The sequence below is a fragment of the Amphiura filiformis genome, chromosome 13 (assembly GCF_039555335.1).
Source record: "Amphiura filiformis chromosome 13, Afil_fr2py, whole genome shotgun sequence".
In the NCBI taxonomy this organism is placed as follows: domain Eukaryota; kingdom Metazoa; phylum Echinodermata; class Ophiuroidea; order Amphilepidida; family Amphiuridae; genus Amphiura; species Amphiura filiformis.
In genome coordinates this window covers 64,264,914-64,283,740 of record NC_092640.1, presented here as the reverse complement: position 1 = coordinate 64,283,740, position 18,827 = coordinate 64,264,914, and the positions used below count along the sequence as shown (strand labels likewise).

The following is an 18,827-nucleotide window of genomic DNA, read 5'->3' as shown; positions in this document are numbered from 1 at the left end:
TATATATTGCTTAAATGTGAAGGATAAGTCATTCAAATTGTCATTTGGTATTTTTGAAATGAACAATTTGGCAAAAATGAAGAAAACACCAGTATTGACGAAGATGAAGCCCCATTTAAATACACGTAGCAAATTTATATACCATGTATACTGTCAGTATATAAATTACAGATTCATGTAAATTCCCTATTTGTCGTAAATATACGGTTTTTGGCTGAACCAGGCTGTGTTATAAACACATCTATGACAATGACAAAGGTACCAAAATCTGAATTTTGATGATTTTTACGATCGTCACTGGTACATATAAAGTTATTGCACATCAAAATTTTGATAAATATAAATATAAAAGCTATAAAACATGTTAAAATACCAGCAAATAGGCTGGGATAAACAGGTGTAATATTCACCTCTAGAACCATCCCACCTAGGAAAGACCTAAACAATTTTGAAAAAAGAATGGAATGCCAGGGCAAGACCTTAAATGGGCCTACAATTTGGGCATCGGCAAGTAGAAAACCAAGTGCAGGTATCAGAAGGAACAAATTTGGAATAAAATTGAGACTTCAAAAAATCCAGAGCTTGATATTTGAAAGAAGAAACGGAATTGGATAATCTGAATGGGCCATTAATGTCTTGGGGAGGGGCTACTAAAGACTAATACGCAACGAACAAGTTAGGGACTGTGCCCCGGGACTGTGCATGAATGAATGAATGAGCCGGGAGGGTAAAATTTCCAAACGGCATGCCAAAAATCGCTTACACCCTGCCCTCTCGGCCCACCAAAAATCTCTTGCCCACCCCGGCCTGCCAAATAACCTTTGCCCCCCCTGCACATGCCAAATTTTGGGGATTTCAACTTGCAAATAAACTGGTCCAGATATAATTGCGAGCAGTTCTGAGGGGGACTACCTCCTCGACCCCGGCTCGACCCACTCTCCGATGGCCAACTACCAAGACTACATAAACCAACGTGCAGTGACTTTTTCAGCCTAAAATAGCCCCTGCTCCACGTACCGTGTTGCGAAGGTGGTGGAGACTAAAGCTGTATTGACGAACACGCATGCGTTAAAAAATATGTAGCCTAGGTCGAACAATAGCGTGACGTAGTTTCCGGCATTGTTCCTATGCACTTTCACCCTCCTGACCTGGTCTAAGTTAATTGAATGGACAGGAGTGGAAGATTCTTTACATTATTCATTAACTGGCTCATACAACATTACATGCAGGCCTTCCCACTGAGGACTGAAGGAACCAGTTGGTACTGGCGCATATTATGCTATAGTATCGGGACAAATAACCTGGTGAATGCAGTTTAAGGTTTGAATCTTTTTACTTTTTACCTGTATTCGTAGACCGAATAATCAGTCGCAATACAACATCTGTATTGTATTCGCTGTCGTAGTGCACGTTAGTAACCATTGGTTACTGGTTCAAGCCTGGGCTCATACACCTGTTCCAAATTTTGATATGCCATAGGCTTTGTGTTGTGATCATTTCGATCAGTGGTTCGTAAAAAAGAAAGCGTGATCCAGTTGACCTAGCAACGGTCAAATTCTAACGTGCACTACGACAGCGAATACGCAACTGTACACAACTGTATGTTATGTTACTGACCTGCTTTATTAAACTTCTTAGGTCTGAAGGTCATTATCAACTTTTCTTTCATGAATGTTTCCGAAAACGTAATTAAAACGGTGTCTCTAAGACAGTAATTAATATGTACAGAGAAAGAAAAGAAAGCAATGATAAATAAATGTAATGATAATTATTATAGAAACTAAACACATAACAGCACTAAGCAGCCATTCGATGCAGGGGCGCACAGTGTCATCGCCCCGATATCTTCATGGCAGAAAATGTCATGGTAGGTTGAATCCACAGCCACGCATTTTGTGATCCGACCTGTTTAATAGTTTTTAAACGCATAATGGGCTGAAGGACATCCGACTAAGGCTAATGACATTAGCCTGTGACTGACCTCTGTACGGTCAGCGAGCATACATACGCCATGGTCATCTGCTTTTAGACTGCCTCTACGATAGTCTCCTACACAGCCAGTTTGTGTCAGTCGGTCTGACACTCGTCGATCCTGTATGTTCGTGATAGCCACATACAGTCTCAGTGGCCCGAGACTACCTCCACGAGGGTCTACGCTGCGCTATTTAAAATCTGAATTTTGGTCACTTTTTCAGCTCAAGACGCACGCTAGTTTCTCAAGACGCTAGCTAACGACGATGATATCCGTTGAACATATAGGTTCAAGTGCAAGGAACCAGATCTGGTTTCTTTATACGAAATCATTTACGGGAGATATTCATCATTTTCTACCCCGGTATCCAAAGATTTATCGTCTGAATATCAATCGTGCATAGCACATTTACGTGTATCGATCCCGTGTATTCATTTCAGTGTCTCTGGTTGTATAATGTAATTATTAACCGGGCGATGTCGGTGTGGGGCGTAGCCAGCTTTCTTGGTCGGGGGGAGGGGCAAAATAAAATTTCGGGGGCACGAAAAAATTGCAGTTGCATCATATTACAATACATTATACCGGTTAATGTTTTTAGAGATGATGTGCGAGCGTTATGTTTGGTTCCATACAGCAAAAATTTTATTTTACACTATTTTTGCCCCTGATCGGGACTAAAAGAGCTTAACTGTGACAATGTGTATGTGTGTTTTACACTATTTTGGCCCATGATCTTGGTGAATTTTGGTGGAAAGGGGACTCGTTGCCCCTTTTCTTTTCCTTTGCCCTCCAGATTTTCTCTTCCTTTTTTTTTTTGTCAGAGGGCATTAAAAAATCATTTGTCGGGGAGGGCACTCTGCCCCCTGCCCCCTCCCTCCCCTGCCCCCCCTGCTGGCTACGCTACTGATTCGATAGCCTTGTTCAAGGCCTTCAAAGATTTCCTCCCTGCTTGAACTATTTTCGGGCTCGCGAAGTCAGTGAGCAGGTGAGGGCTACAGATTACGGCTATTAATGACCGTGCGTATGCTGAAAATCGAACTTGGGCTTAGTCTACGAACCGCCAATTTGGCAGGGAGGAAATCTTAGAAGGCCTTGAACAAGGCTACTGATTCGATGACATCAATGCCGTTATGCGTTACGTAATTAAAACGCCCAGTCAGATGTATTTAGCACCTGCCAAACACAAGTCAACCAATTTCGAAAACTGGACGTTGAATGTACAATCAGTCAGCCACCTGGACAACCGATTCTTTAGAAATGCTTAGTCGCGCTAAAAGTCGATCGATACATGTTAAAATCAGCACAATTCAGAGATACACCTTTTTGCTATGAAATTAATTTTCGCGGTCAAATATAAAGCAATAATTTTTTTTTTCTTCAGTAATGTCAGTTAAAAACTTGGTGCTTGGATTTACATTTTTTTAAATCCTGGTGTTAAAATTAAGCATCAAATTGTGTCTTTTAGTGTGATATTTTTGATTTTTATAGGCCTTGAATTCGCCCGCGAGCTTTTTACGGAATTCATGTTTTAGCGTCTCAAACTAATATAGTTTGCTAAAGAAAGATATTTCCCACCCCTGTAAGGCACATCGCGTGGGTCTATATGTTATAGTTTTGTCAGAATTTCCGTTTTTGTTTTACCTTTTCCCTTCATGCTCCGAAAATGTCTAACTCAGTACTTTTATCTCGAGAGCAACCAGCAGAAATAGTCGATATTTCCTTTGTTGTTTATCCAGGTCAATTTTCCATTGAAAGCAAATTGCCCGACCAGCGATTTGGTAGCCCAAATCCCCAATTGAGTGTTCTGGTTAAACATGATCAGTAGGAGCGCTATAGGCCTGGGAATTTCTTTGCTATATTGAAGTTCTAGCAACACTGTAGCCATGCCGGTATTCCTATTAAACCCAGGGATATCGATCCACAATGCTAGTATTAGCCTTAGATTTCACGCGTTGATTTTGAAAAATGGTCAGCCGGCAGTAAAAATGGTGAAATGAAAACGCAAATTCTGACAAAACTATGATATATCGCTCACGGTGATGTGCGTTAGAAAGTTGGGAAAAATCCTTCATTAGCGAACTATCTTACTTTGAAAAGCTAAAAGGTTGATCAAAACAAAAGGCTCGCGGGCAGAGTTTAAGCCTATCAAAATCGAAAATCTTACACTAAATGACTAAATTTCACGCCTAAGTTTAACACTAGAATTTGAAAAAAAATACAGTATCAAGCACTACAATTTTTCCTGACATTTACTGAAAAAATGAAAATGATTGCTTTTCATTTGCCCGAGAAAATTAATTTTACATCGAAAAGGTGTAACTAAAAATTTAGCTCATTTCAACACCAAATTCGATCGTTTGTATTGCCTCATTAAATGACTGAGTGAGCCTTGCATAACAAAAGAATCGGTTGTCCAGGATGCTAACTGCAATGTACACTCTCATGAATATCGATTGGCAACATCATTGCTCTAATCAGACATCATCATCATCATCATCAGTCGGCTGACTGCAAGCTTTCTCCAACTATTGCGATCTTGGGCAAGCGAAACAATTTTGTTTGGCTGCAGCACCCTTCAGTATCTCCCAGGAGGTGCTGGACATACTGTAAGTACAGTGTGCGTGGCCGTCCCGGTTTCCTCTTCCCATGTGGTGGAATATAAAGGGCATATTCTTTCACAGGCTCGTCGTCTTCAAAACGCAGTATATGGCCGAGAAATTTGAGTTGATGAATCTTGACTCTGGCTACCAGTGGAGTGGTGTTGGTCAGATTGTAGATGGTTTCATTTGGAATCCGATCCACACGCTTGATGTTTAACATGGCTCTGTAGCAAGATGTTGCAAAGCGGCATTGATCTTGTTTTCCATGTCCTTGGTGATTACCCATGACTCACAGAAAGACAGTAACACAAGTTGTCTCTTGATTTTTGTTTCGATTGGCAGGGATGGGCTTCTCCAAAGGCGTTCCAGTTTCCAGAAAGCTGCCCAGGCTAGTGATTTTCTTCTTTTTAATAGGTCTCCAACACTAGACCCCATCTTGGAACCCAAGTACGTGAAGTCTGTGACATGGTTGATGGTACTACCATCTATGACTACCATAGACTTCAAGTGCTGGTTGGGCATTACAGTTTGCAGTCATATATTCTGTCTTGGGTGCGCTGATGACAAGGCCTAGATCTGCTGTTGCAATTGCAGTCCTATTAAGCTGCGACTGGGCCCGGGCTGTGGAAGATTCCAACAGGGCAATATCATCCGCAAAATCCAGGTCATTCAGCATCCTAGCAGGATACCTGCTTGACCGACGTGAGTAGGTTCGTAGACTGAGGTCCCGGGTTCAAGCCCCGGCGCGGCCCACTCATGTGCACTTGGTTTATCCCGATTGCATGCTCGCTCTCGCAGGTTTTCTCCGGGATCTCCGGTTTCCACCTGCTTTCAAAAAATCGGTGATTAGTTGTTTGGTTATCAAAAACTTCCTTCACCCAATGGAATTTGGAGAGCTGCACAGATAATTGGTGGATGTTACAATATAAGTGCGGATAGGTCTGCGCCTGAGGTTCGGCTGCAACTGGCCTAGATGATGCGATCTGATTGTGATGATTCACCATGGCAGCGAAATTACAGCGCTTTGAATCCTTCAAGATCTAACTGGAAAAAGGCGCTATATAAATCCGAAATTTATTTATTTATATTTATAGGTAACAATACCAGCGTCAATTCCAGAAGTTGATTTCTTCAGAAGGTATTCTACCAGGATAATGAACAGGAATGGTGATAACACATCACCCTGAAGCACTCCAGTTGTTACTTGGAAAGGCTCTGAGATATTGCCATCTACCATAACGGCACTATTGGAGTCCTTGTGGAGCACCTGGATGGCACTTACCAGAACCTTTGGTATTCTATAATGCCGCAGCACTGAAAACATGGCGGATCTGTTGATGGAGTCGAAGGCTTTTTTGAAGTCCACAAAGGTGACTTTCAAAGGAAGTTGGTGGTACTCCTTGAAGCCTTCCATGATCCTGCTCAATATGTGTATTTGCTGAGCACAGCCGCGACCTGATCTAAGGCCAGCCAGGTTGCTTCTCAGTAAAGGATCAATGTGAGGTCGAATCCTGTTCAAAAGGATCTTGTTGTACACTTTTCTGCAATGGACATAAGCGGTAGTTTGTCATGAGAGAGAAGCCGCCTTTCTTTGGCAGAGGAATGATTACATTTGTGACCTACTGACGTGGCGGTGTCAGCGTTGAGAATACTTCCATGCAGAATTCAAGAATCATATCAATCATGCTATCCCCTCCTCCCTGAAGTGCTTCAGCAGTTATAGCACAGTCCAATGCTGCTGCCTTGTTCATGTTGTTGATCTTCATGGCTGCTATTGCTTCAACTACTTCTTCACGAGTTGGGGGCTCAGTGATGATAGGAAGATCTACAGATCTTCTATCAATATTTTGATATGCTCCATACAATCACACACCCCATGTTGACGCCTATATGTGGGTTTCTGACCAAATTAACCTCATATTTGGCTATTTTAGTCTGAAAGTGCCAATTTTTGTGCGCGCGCTTCTCGCGAATGTATTCCACTTTTGCACCATATTTCACCAATTTAGCTTCAATATGGCAACATTTTCGCGAGGATTTGTACAGTTAACTTATTCTGTTGCCAAAAGGTACTATACTGGATTCACTTAACTTCAATAATTTTTTTCCAACGCCATCCCCCCAATGTCAAAAAGAAATCTACGCCACTGGTTGCGACTTAAACTTTGCATAGTAATTAACCGGTCCTTTGCAAATACGCTCAAATAATTGTTATGCCCGATCATTTGTATAAGGATGACCATAAGAGAAGAATAATAATGGAAAGAATGGGGGTAAACATATGGTCAAAAGAAAGAAATTTTATTTCAAGAAAAGGTGAAATTTGACTGGGAAAGCATGGGAAAAAAGTAAGAAAAGCAAAATTGAACATAATTGAGTAGGTCCATGCTTAGTAAAATCTGCGGTCCGGAAGTCGGGCCCATGAACATGATGAATTAAATCCACAAAAATACTGCGGTTGGAAATAGATAAATAACCAATTAAAGGGTGATAATGGTGCATCAAATGACTTCATTTGTGCTTTCATTTTGAAAAATTTTCCAACTTCGGAGGGCGGCACACCCCCTCAGACATCCCCAGGCGTCACTGTCGTGTTGCATAACAATCTTTTACAATTACCCCCCCCCCCCTATCAAAATATCCTGGCACCGCTCCTGTATTAACTCCAACTTCTTTTCTGTCATTTCTGTTTTCTGTCTTTCACAGCTACCGGAATGATAATATCATTTTGATATCAATCAGATTGGCAACATGACTGTTACAAATACACGTAGGAGGGTCCTGGTAGGGATCGTCGTTTCCGTAACCGCTTTAGTTTCCCTTGTGTGGATAAGAAATCCGGTGCTGGGAGTGATATCATCGTCACATCATCAGGTCATGAAGCTAGTAGGTATTGTGTATAGGAAACCAACTGGTGGTAAGGGACCGTTCATTACTTACGCCGGTTTTTTTTTGGGGGGGGGGGAGTCTTGAGGCGGGGATATGACTTTTTAAAATTGGAACCATGAGGAGGGCTGTTAAGTTTAATGGAGATATAGGAAAACAAGGGAGGAACCCGAACATTTTGAGCGGAGGCGAGGGGTAAAGCGAAATTTGTTGATTTATTTTCCATTTCACCCAATCCCGCTTGGCGTAAATATTGAACGCTCCCTTAGCATGGAAAGCTGTAGGCATTTAGCCTACAGGGTGTATTTCAAGAAATGTTGCAATTGAAATAACTCTGTTCTACGGAATGAGATATAGAAACTATATTTTCTATATATTGTTTGGTATTGGTGGTGGTGTGTGTAGGCCTATACAGGAAACACAAAAATGTTTTTAAAACGTTATGAAAGTGTTATAAAACGCGTTTTAGTTTTTATGGTTTGGTCAAAACGTTTTAATAACATTTATTGGACTTGCTTGGCACTCGAGGGGTCACAGGGTCAATTCTCGGGGGTACCAAGTGACTTCTTTGTTCATTTTCTATACTTTTTCGTTCCTCATTACATTTCTTGAGTCAACTATTGTGATATTTACTTCGCACGTTATACTCGTGCGATAGCCAAGGCCTTTTCCTGTCACATCATTTTGGTTACTACGAAGCTGGATTTTCATGTTCACTCAACCTGTACAGTCGAACGCCCGCCCACTTTCATAGTAAGAATCGGTGAGTTGACTGAGTTCACCGCGAAGCAAATCGTGATCGTGGGAGTCCGCCCAGCTATGGAATATCAAACCAGTGATGGCATTTACCATAGAAATGCTAATGAGTCCCTGGCAACAGAGAACAATAGGTCTGCAAGCTTCTAAAGTTGGACTAAATACCATAATAGTTGTTCTCGGGTTTCTCATGTTCTTGTTAGGGTTCTCATTAATTAGGGTTATAACGGAGAATAAACCTGGACTTTATTGTCGGAGGAACTTTTAATATTATAAAAATGTCTCATCATGTATATGTTTTTTCTACTTAATAATTTCATTGAATGTCATAGTCGACTTCTTCTCGAATAGGCTTAACTTTCTAAAAAACGGTTTTTTTTAATGATATATTTTTAAATAGTTTCCAAGAGATACCGTCAAACAACTAGGAATCACATCCGAACCAGAGACAATTCAAGAGATGGTAAGTGTTGTTGGTGGGGTGGAGGTGTAGGTGGGAGTAAGACGATAAAATAGCAATAGAAGGAGACACTTAGGGAAGAGAAGGTTATATAGGTGGGGAGAGGGGAGCCTAGGTAAGAGGTGGACTGTCAGCTTACCGGGGACAAACTAATTCATAATCAAATCATCTCCATCATCATGCATCGTTTGTTTCATACAAAAAGCCCCCCCAATATACGCGCATGATTTCTAGGCCTCGGGCCGCAGAACTCATCAGGGTGTAATTATACGGTGATATGAAAGTATGCCACCTACGACAGGGAGCATCAGCTACCGCCCGCGGTGATAGATATCCGATAATAATTATGTTAGCACAATATACCCTTCAATAGTGTTATGATTGCAGTAAATTGGGGTTTTTCTACTTTATTAGTGATTTAGTTCATTGAATGTCATAGTCGATTTCTTCTCGAATATGGTTAACTTTCTAAAAAAGGATTTGCATAATATATTTTTAAATAGTTTCCACGAGATACCGTCAAACAACCAGCAATCACATCTGATACCAAACCAAACATCATCTTCATCTTAGCTGATGACTATGGCTATAATGACATCGGTTACCATAGTAAACAATATGGTGGCATAATTAACACTCCTGTATTGGATAAACTAGCCTCTGAGGGCGTTGTTTTAGAAAATTATTATGTACAACCAATGTGTTCACCAACTCGAATTCAGCTCATGTCTGGCCGATATCAGGTATGTAAAATGCTACTTGGATTTGGTAAGTCTCTAAGATAGTACATGGCGCTATGGATTTGGGTGTTTTTTTTTGCTACGTTAGTCATGTTAGTGGAACCAATTTTTTTGGCATCCTTTAACCTGAAATATTGTCCGACATTCAGCAATAGAATAATCAATAACGGCCTTGATGAAAGACACTCATACATAAATCACTGAGCTATAGCGATACCGTAAAATGGGGTAACTTTGGGCACTTTTCAGAGTTTTTAAACCACTGCTTCCAAACAAAACAAATTATATTTCTATTTATCTCTTTTTTATGACATTAGGGTTCCCTTCTACACATTGAAGTTGAAAACGATTTTTTAATAATTTTGTAAGGGTACCCTAGGGGTTACAAATAGCCTAACCAAAGTTACCCCGCATTTGGGGCAACTTTGGTCAGAGTATTACATTCCATGAAGAAAAAAAATCAAAAAAATTGATCTTCGCTGTATATGGGCAAGTTGTTGTTTTTTTTGTGACATTTGACCCCTTACAAAATTAATCAAGCACACATCCTTGCTCACAAATATCGATTTTATTTTTTCTGAAAAAAATGTAAAAAAATGCTAATTTTTGGGCAAAAATCCCGAGGAAATTGGACATGAGCGACTATTAGTTCTTCCAAATATATTTCTTAACAAATTGACACCAAATATGACTAAAAACAATATTGCTGTACGAAAATATGATCATTTAAAAAATATATTTGACCGACCAAAGTTACCTCGCTGACCGAAGTTACCCCATTTTACGGTAGTTTTAGCCGGGTTTTTAGCCAATGAGATACCAATACCAATCGCTTCCCACGTGCAGAGTTATTTTTGTGACCTCAGCTGCTGGTGGAGCATTTATAGACCGATCGTTTCACTGTAATTTATTACCTGGGGTAGACAGTGTGTGCCAACAGGCCTTTAGCGTTTCTATGGCGTATGTACGCGTACACTAGTCTCGGTGCCACCGATTTGTACCGCTCCTTCGTCCGATTGTTTCTGATTTGTTTATTGGTGACGAAGGAGCATAAATCGGCTTGTACCGAGACTATTAATACTAATAGCATTATTTCCACCAGATACGTATGGGAAATCAACACAAAACAATAGGACATGCGCAGCCACTGTGTTTTCCATTGGATGAAGTTACGTTACCAGAAAAACTTCGGGAAGCAAATTACACGACGCATATGGTTGGGAAGTGGCATGCTGGACTCTACAAAGCAGCTTGTTTACCTCACAGACGGGGATTCGAATCTTTCTTTGGTAAAATAAATACCGTAATAAATCATGAAATAATGTTTGTAGTTGTTGTTTTAAATACACTAAGCCAAAAGAGAAACTTTTCACAAGGTCATATCTTAAAATCCTGTGCATCAAAATGATTTTAAACTACACACAGGATTACTTCAACGCTCTACTCTAAAGCACATGTCAGTAACCATGCAGTTGTGCAATTGACACAACAGCAAAATCCCGGGGGGGCCACTATAGTGTCAAGAGGGGGTATCAGGCGCGTCCGAGGACTCTCAAAAAGCACCCTAAACAAGTATTTCCGAGACTGAAATTTTCCCCCTAAACAAGTATAGTTGCACGATTTGCTACCCTAAACAAGTAGTTGTCTTTTCCCCAACCCTAAACAAGTAATTGATGCAATTATTACCCCTAAACAAGTAAACACACAGAACCCAGGCGGCGAGTGGCATGATAGGGCTAGCAATTTGTGGCAAGCCGTCTGAATTTTGAGCCATACAAGTTTACGTGGTGCTAAAGCAGCTTAAAGCTTACCTCAAAGTTCATGCAGTATGTCCAATATTTTCAAGATTTTTGGGCCAATAATTTCCCCTTTTTGGATCACAGGTCCAACCCTTTTTATTGAAATATTGTAGAATTTATTCTTTGGGATTGGGATGTACCCATTTCTCCACATATCCGAGAGAATTTTGAACTGCAAGTCCAACGCAAATTACGACCATGGCGATTGCAAACCACACATTGAAGTTGGAAGAAGACGGCAAACACGGCCAGTTTTAGCTTGGTTTATTTCCTAATTTCGTCTCGATTTAAAACATCCTAGAGCATTATTTATCATACTGGATTTAGTGGTAAACCCAACCAAAATCCTGAAACTCATTTATTTATATTTTAAGAAAGCCAAAATAGTTCCAAATTATTCAATCGTTGTGTTTGTAAATACCCCGGTAAAATTTCACACATGTCAAAAGTTCATTGACACAGCTTGTTTACAAACCTAGAAGTTCGTGGTTGCTTTGTTGCTCCTTTATACCATGTTCCGATCAACCAAATTTTCTGGGCTGGAAGCCACCAAGACTATGAATATTAATGAGTTTAAAGAGGTTCGGCCAATCGAAAATCCTCTTATATTTTTCCTCATAATTTATTGACTCCACAGTTAAGAAAAAGCATGCTGATTGGTTGTATATTCTGAACAAGTTGTGACCTCGTCCAGGGACCTCGTCAGGCTAGCGACACTCCGGCACTTTTTGGAAGACATGAAGTACAGCAGACAGTTACATGTACAATGTGATTTTCTCATTTATAATTAGGATTACGTCATTGCCAGAATGCCAGAGCTTGTTTCATTTGTTCATTAGAATGATTGACAGCGGTGGGCGGAGCAAATACTCTAAAAATGTGATTCTCTAATAAATTATAGGTCACTAGGTCAATTCGGACCGTCTCTTCCTCAGATCTCTATGTAGGACTCTATGGTATCTTCTCATTACACGTTCGTAGTAAGACTTGGCCGGCGATGACGCCTGTCTTCAACCGCCACATAGCACGGTATAGGCAGTTTGCAGAGAGTGTCGCTTCTCTACCTTTATTTTCTCTGACCTCGTGTTTAGTATGCTAGCTGGGCCAGTTATAGGGATCTGTCATCGCTGACAGCTAAAAGATGGCTTTTAACTGCTTTTGGGGTGTAGGAAGAAGACATTTTCCTTTCACTTTTCATGAATGAAGGAGAAAGCACAAAATCCCAACTTGGCAAAACTACCCTAAGTACGTAAGAGCTCCAAAAACATACCCTTTTACACCAATTTTACATTAATTTGATACCCTATTCACGTTACGCACGTAACGTACCATAGTCTGAAAAAATACCCTTTTACGTGAATTTACGGACGCGCCTGATACCCCCCTTCACCATTACAGTGGCCCCCCCGGGAGCAAAATACACTGACATTGAACAACTTCCTGGACAACATTCACAGCCCAATAATTGGCACCTTGTGTGCCAAAAGTTGCTTGCCCCCTTCCTCTGACTGCCAAATATCCCCCCTCGGCTGGCCAAAGAATACCCCCCCCCTCCATTTTACCCTTCCCCCAAGTCTCGCAATTATTGCACATCCCCTTATTGAAATCGTTTTCACTGCTTCCTCTTTGTATTTTTTTAAATAATTTATACCACTCTTCAGGTTTCTTGGTCGGAAACAGTGATCATTATTCTCATTCAGTGGGCTGTGCTGGTTGTAAACATGGCTGTACGGGTATCGGATATGACTTGCACGAAAATGACATGATAGCTGACCCAAAGAAATGGAAGGGACGATACTCGACCACAATATTCACTGATCGTGCAATAAGGATCATCAAGGAACAGAAGGAGGTGTGTTATGGACGGAATAGTCTGTGCTACAGACCGTGTACCTATATTACCCACAGGGATATAAACTGCTGGGAACCACACACTCTTCGAAACCGTAGTGGGTCCGCTCGCTCCACTCGCTATTCGTGGGGCATCGTGGTTTGCGACTAGGCTAAATCCCCCAGTCCTTCAACATCTACGCACGGTCATCGGGTTGTGCTGAAGGCAACTTAAAGGATTGTGGGTAATAAAAGACGCCGCAATTCTTAGTCTCCTCCGCAGCCAGTTTGGTTACGCTCCCTCCACACAAACAGTCTGCCAATGGCCACTTATAACGCCGTTTCTGATTGGCTACACGTAAGTAGCCGTAGAGCTGTACATACGGGAACTTGATTGACCTCAGTCTAGCTGGCGAGATGGCGGGTCAAACTTGCTCATGAATAATAAAGTAGCCGTCTAGCCGATCGACCAATTGAAAGCTTTGTTTGACGTCAAGCTGGATGACGTCGGCAGAAAACCGTTAGCGAATCAAAAAGGACCAGTTCGTGACCATTGGCAGACTGTTTGTGTGGAGGGAGCGGAACCAAACTGGCTGCTGTGGAGACTACGCAATTCTGGGCCTGGAAGGATTCAGGCTAGTTTGCGACTCGCGGCTTGTGTCCCCCTAAATCACGAGTAGTCTTTTACAAAGACAAGGATGGGAGGAAGTCATTGGGCTAAATTATTATGTGGAAGAATGACCTTAATCTCCCACACAAGGGGTATGAATTTCAAATGGGCTTACCTGAAAAGACCTGAATGGATGGCTCTTAAGGCCTCGTATCCATAGGCTGTTCCCTTGTGGCGTGTGCCCTTGTTCCGTGTTTACTTTTTCCCATGTGACCTGCCACACAGACAACCTATGGATACGGCCACTAAGCAAAACAAAGGTTCGTTGTCTGTGTGGCAGGTCACATGGGAAAAGGTAAACACGGAACAAGGGCACACGCCACAAGGGAACAGCCTATGGATACGAGGCCTAAAATCCACACCCCTGCTTGGGAGATTAAGATTACGTGGACTAGCACATTTTAGATTTCTCAATGATGAAGTCACTTACCATAAACAAGTTTAGCACTATTCACTAACGACCTGTTTCAATTTTGAAGAGATAATGTAATGTTTCATTATGCTCAGTGCTAGTGGCGAAATACCCAGCAAACACAAACGTTTTACAAAAATCCTTTAAAGAAAGTCTCCGCCAATCACAAAATATTGCCTTATATGTTAGAAAAAATAATTATCAAGCATGAATCACGTGATTTAAAAAAAAAAAACACCTCATATTGGTCATAAAATGAATAAAACAGCCGTTTATCAACACGCGATATTTCAAATTCCCGGGCTTTGAAATTGTCTGGTACAATGACGTCCAAGTATGGTTTTCGATCACCGTTTCTTTAATTATCAACCGGTTTCAAAAAAATCATATACGTGATACTTTGTTTAAATATTTGAATTAATTTTGTGTTCTTCTTCCAGCCTTTATTTCTCTATGTCTCATATCAAGCCGTACACGCACCCCTACAACCACCGAAAGACCCAGCCTACAATTATAAGAATATATCTAACAGTAATCGCAGGAAATATGCGAGTATGACGTCTTATATGGATAACTCGGTTGGTCGGATAGTTGATGCCTTGAAGCAAACGAACAAATGGAACAACTCGGTATTAGTTTTTTCAACTGGTAAGATATGGAAAACACCACTGCCACCCCACCCCCTCCGTTTAATCGCCTCCAAACGTGGACGCTGTTTAGGACTATGCAAACGTGGCTGTCCGAATCCGTACTCAATCGACATACCGAGGACGGTTTTTTTTTTGTATTTTTATTTGTATGGAATTTCACCTAGCAACTGCGGACGTTATGTCTAATATAACGATAGAGGACATATTCGCAAATTATAGGCATACATGCATTTGCGGTCGTTTGCAGACCTCCAGAAACCGAGGACGGTCCCCCATTTAGTAGTCCACGGTTTAAATGTGAAGTGCATGTGTGTGTCCTCGTTTGCCGGCACACACACACGCCTTGTTTCAGAAATATTTGGAAACACAGCTTTATTAGTGCGTTATCGGGATAATGGCATTGAAGAATAGGGCTTCTTAGGGTGTGTTGGGGAGAGAGGACTCGAGCGGGGGAGAGTTGGGGAGAGCTAGGGAGGGGGAGGGACAGATTGAGAGAAATAGATGTAGGCTTTTGATATACCAAACATCCCTTGTTGCCAGCTCCAAACTGTATAGTGAATTTTATTTTTAACAGATAACGGCGGATATACGGGTGACAATTCTGGCAACAACTGGCCGCTTCGTGGGGAGAAGGCTACACTCTGGGAAGGCGGAGTCCGTGGTATTGGATTCGTTAATAGTCCATTAATCCCACCACATTCCAGAGGACGTGTTAGCCATGAGTTGATGCATGTTACTGATTGGTTTCCTACTTTTGTCCAGGGACTCGCTGGAGGGTCCTTAAATGGAACGAAACCTCTCGATGGATTCAACGTGTGGGATACTATAAGGTACGTGGTTCAAATCGTGTTGAAAATACACCCAAATGCAGGTAAAAAAACCTTACACTGTTTACATCTGTTTATTGTAGTTTTTAGGTTTTTACCCCCTCTATGTGAAAACAAACCTTCCCAGAAACTATTGGCGCTACATTTTTTGTATTAAGGGTGATAAGAAATATACCCCAGAAAGAACCACTGGCCTAATCCTAATCAAAAAATATAACTTAACCCTAACCCATAACTTAAAGGAAGGTGACCTGATATATTTGTAAAAATGGAATTCTTTAAAACTTAATAACATAAAATGTAAACCCTTTCAAGCATTCATGCAAAAGAACACGTAAATTCCTAATGGAATTACCATGATTACTGAATTTATAAACTGGTAGTCTACAGTGCTTTTATTAATGATAGGCTATTCATCATGATCATGTAATAAATTGATATCAAATGAGAGATCTTATTTTTCTCATTAACATATTGAAATTAAGAGTTCTAAATTGGTGTAGATATCATCAAAAAACGGTTGAATTAGACTAATTGGACACTTTTTTGATGATTTCTTCGGAAATATACCGATTTGGAACGTCTAATTCAATATGTTAATGAAAAAAAATATTGAGCTTTCAACTGATACCAAAATCTGCATTTTCATGGGGTAAAGTGGGGGATGAGGCTGTCAATCAGGTTACTCACCTTTAACCAATTTGAACACTCTATAATTCTAACCTAAAATGCTCTGAACCCTAACTTTATCCCTTTTCGGACTAACAACCCTTCGGAATTCGTGCCCAGCAAAAGCAGGCCCTATGCAGCTGCGGTACGACAAAGTAATTATTTTGAGCTCCGTAAATAAATTCATCAGGATTGTTCATAATTCATAATCTGCAAATGTTCTAGTGTACAAATCCAAATGTATTTCGGTATAAAGATCTTAAACATACCTCAATGACGTTTCGTACTACTCCGTAGTACTTTCTCAAATTCACTGAGCAATTCTCACACTCCTCGTCTGTTTCCTGTTGGACTTGTCAAATTTTCTATTAAAGTTTCCATTCAAAAATGAGCAGATCGTTTAAGCGTGTACGTGTACATGTATTATAATTAATAGAGAGATTGCGATTTCCAAACGTAGCATCGAACGGAATACGTGGAATCTATTCAAAATCCTGTCACAGGCGAGTGGTTTTTGAATAGATTCCACGTACGTTCGATACGTAATCTCTCTATTAATTTCCAAACTTTTCATACGCAGTGATAAAAAGCCAAGTGCACGGACGGAGATTTTACACAACATTGATCCAATGATAACAACAGATATCCCATTTACTGAAGAAATCCCAGCCGAATTCCGTCACAATGAAGAGTTCTTTACACCCACCACTAATGCTGCTATACGTGTTGGGGATTGGAAACTTATTACGCATGAACCCAGTAAGTTGTCATGATCTTGCTACCCTCTAAATTATAACCTCTAAATTACTATACAGAATCCCAGAAACAGACCAAACAAAACGAGCCGATGACGTCACCATTCGGTAATCACAACATTATGTCTTATACATGTATGTTAGAAAATTAATTATCAAGCACGAATCGTGTGGTTTTATTTGAAACAAACTCCATTGTCCAATGCAATGACGTCCCAGTATCTGCATCTGCTGATATACTGCCCAACACTCCTTGTTGCTGTATGCAGGTGGAGTAATCCGAGCAGGGTTTAGTGAGTGCGCAAGTAATACAATGAAGGCTGACAACAATTGAGCACAAATAACTATAACGTCACTCAATTTTGGCGCGGGAATTTTGAATATCGCGTGTTGAGAGCCGGCTGTTTTTATTCGGTTTTTTTATGGCCAATATGAGTTTGTGTTAAACAAAACTATGTGACTCGTGCTTGATAATTATTTTTCTAACATATAAGGGATAATGTTGTGATTGCCGGATACATCCTTTAAAATTAATGAGTTCTCATAGGGTCCAAGAAATGGCGTTTTTCTAACGCGCGGTTTTACTTCAGCAGATTACCTACATGTAGGTGTCTAGTTGATCCGAGGCCAAACAAGTTTACATTTGAAAATAATACAAACATTCCATGTATAACACCATTAGAGACACCTTGTTTTGGTCATATGACTTATTTTGCAAAATTGCGTATTTTTCAACCATTTTTGGTTAAATTGAAAAAATAAAATAAACAAAACACGTATCGTACATACATGTATTTTTATCTAGATTTTGAAAATTAATTTAAAAAGATATTTGAGAATTTTTTTGTTACATTTCCCGAAAAAAATTGGAATTCATCAATTCTTTGCCATTATCGTGCGTATGTTGAACGACTGAAGGTTCCGCGAAATTCAATATCATCCCATGCATGCACAAAAAGGTTCTTGGATTCTCCTTTATGTATGTAGAACCTTTTAAATGGTTCTATGATGAATCTAAAAATAGCTAAAAATGTACTGGAAAGACCAAACACAACCATTTTGGGTTATTTCAATTTGCAAGAACCATATTCTTTTACATACAGGAGAGCCAAGCTCTCTTTTTAAGTAACTATCTTCCGTTCAATATCCCTTGTGACTTTATACTACTTGTAACTTGAATGTGTTGTTTTTTCTTCTTCTTTCCGCAAATTCTGCCCATTTACAGAGAAAGGAGACTGGAGAGCACCACCAGAATTGGAATCCACTTTACGTAAACCAACAGCCAGTAACACCTACAAACCCATATGGTTGTTTAACATTAAAACGGATCCGTTGGAAACTCATGATTTGTCGCAGGCACATCCTGACAAAGTGCGAGAATTGTTACAAAGATTGCAACATTATAATCGAACTTCAGTTCCAATTAGGTACCCTGATTGTGATACCAAAGCCTCTCCTAGTCGATATTATAATTTTTGGATTCCCTGGGGTGAAACTGATTGGAAACAATTTACGCAAATAAAAAGCGATTCTCCCTAGAACTGTACTAAAAAACTGTTACATATCTAATTAATTAATTAATTAATTAATTAATATTTATTTATTTATTTATAGCATATCATGTCGTTCATGGCGAGTTCTGTCAGAAAACGTTGAAATATTTGGCCTTTTCGCCAGCCGTGAAGGGCTGGCTATATGAACCGAAGAGCGGCTTTGGACATAAAAGATTATAGAGTACAAGAGTACTAGTATAGGTTTGAAATATTTTATTATATTATTTATGGTGAAAATGTCTAAAAGT

The 18,827-nt window shown here is 40.3% G+C and overlaps 1 protein-coding gene across 3 annotated transcripts; it reads left to right on the top strand.

Moving 5' to 3' along the window:
* The first annotated feature begins 1,014 nt into the window (after positions 1–1,014).
* Positions 1,015–18,575, top strand: LOC140168641 (arylsulfatase B-like). Of its 3 annotated transcripts, XM_072192047.1 has the most exons (10): positions 1,015–1,304; positions 7,279–7,458; positions 8,615–8,677; positions 9,178–9,417; positions 10,517–10,703; positions 12,875–13,065; positions 14,566–14,773; positions 15,350–15,605; positions 16,852–17,030; positions 18,252–18,575. In XM_072192047.1, the coding sequence occupies exons 2-10, from the start codon at positions 7,324–7,326 to the stop codon at positions 18,563–18,565; spliced, it is 1,773 nt and encodes a 590-aa protein (XP_072048148.1). In that variant the 5' UTR covers positions 1,015–1,304; positions 7,279–7,323; the 3' UTR covers positions 18,566–18,575. The 3 variants fall into 3 exon arrangements, with proteins under 3 accessions (XP_072048148.1, XP_072048149.1, XP_072048151.1); XM_072192048.1 differs by lacking the exon at positions 9,178–9,417; XM_072192050.1 differs by lacking the exon at positions 16,852–17,030 and having other exon boundaries at positions 18,252–18,398.
* The last annotated feature ends 252 nt before the right edge of the window (positions 18,576–18,827 follow it).

Bases quoted from the DNA above. Each gene is read 5' to 3' on its own strand.
- LOC140168641 (XM_072192047.1), top strand. From the start codon at position 7,324: ATGACTGTTACAAATACACGTAGGAGGGTCCTGGTAGGGATCGTCGTT. The intron at 10,704-12,874 runs GTAAAATAAATA...ACCACTCTTCAG, and splicing joins GGGATTCGAATCTTTCTTTG to GTTTCTTGGTCGGAAACAGT. The intron at 15,606-16,851 runs GTACGTGGTTCA...TTTCATACGCAG, and splicing joins AACGTGTGGGATACTATAAG to TGATAAAAAGCCAAGTGCAC.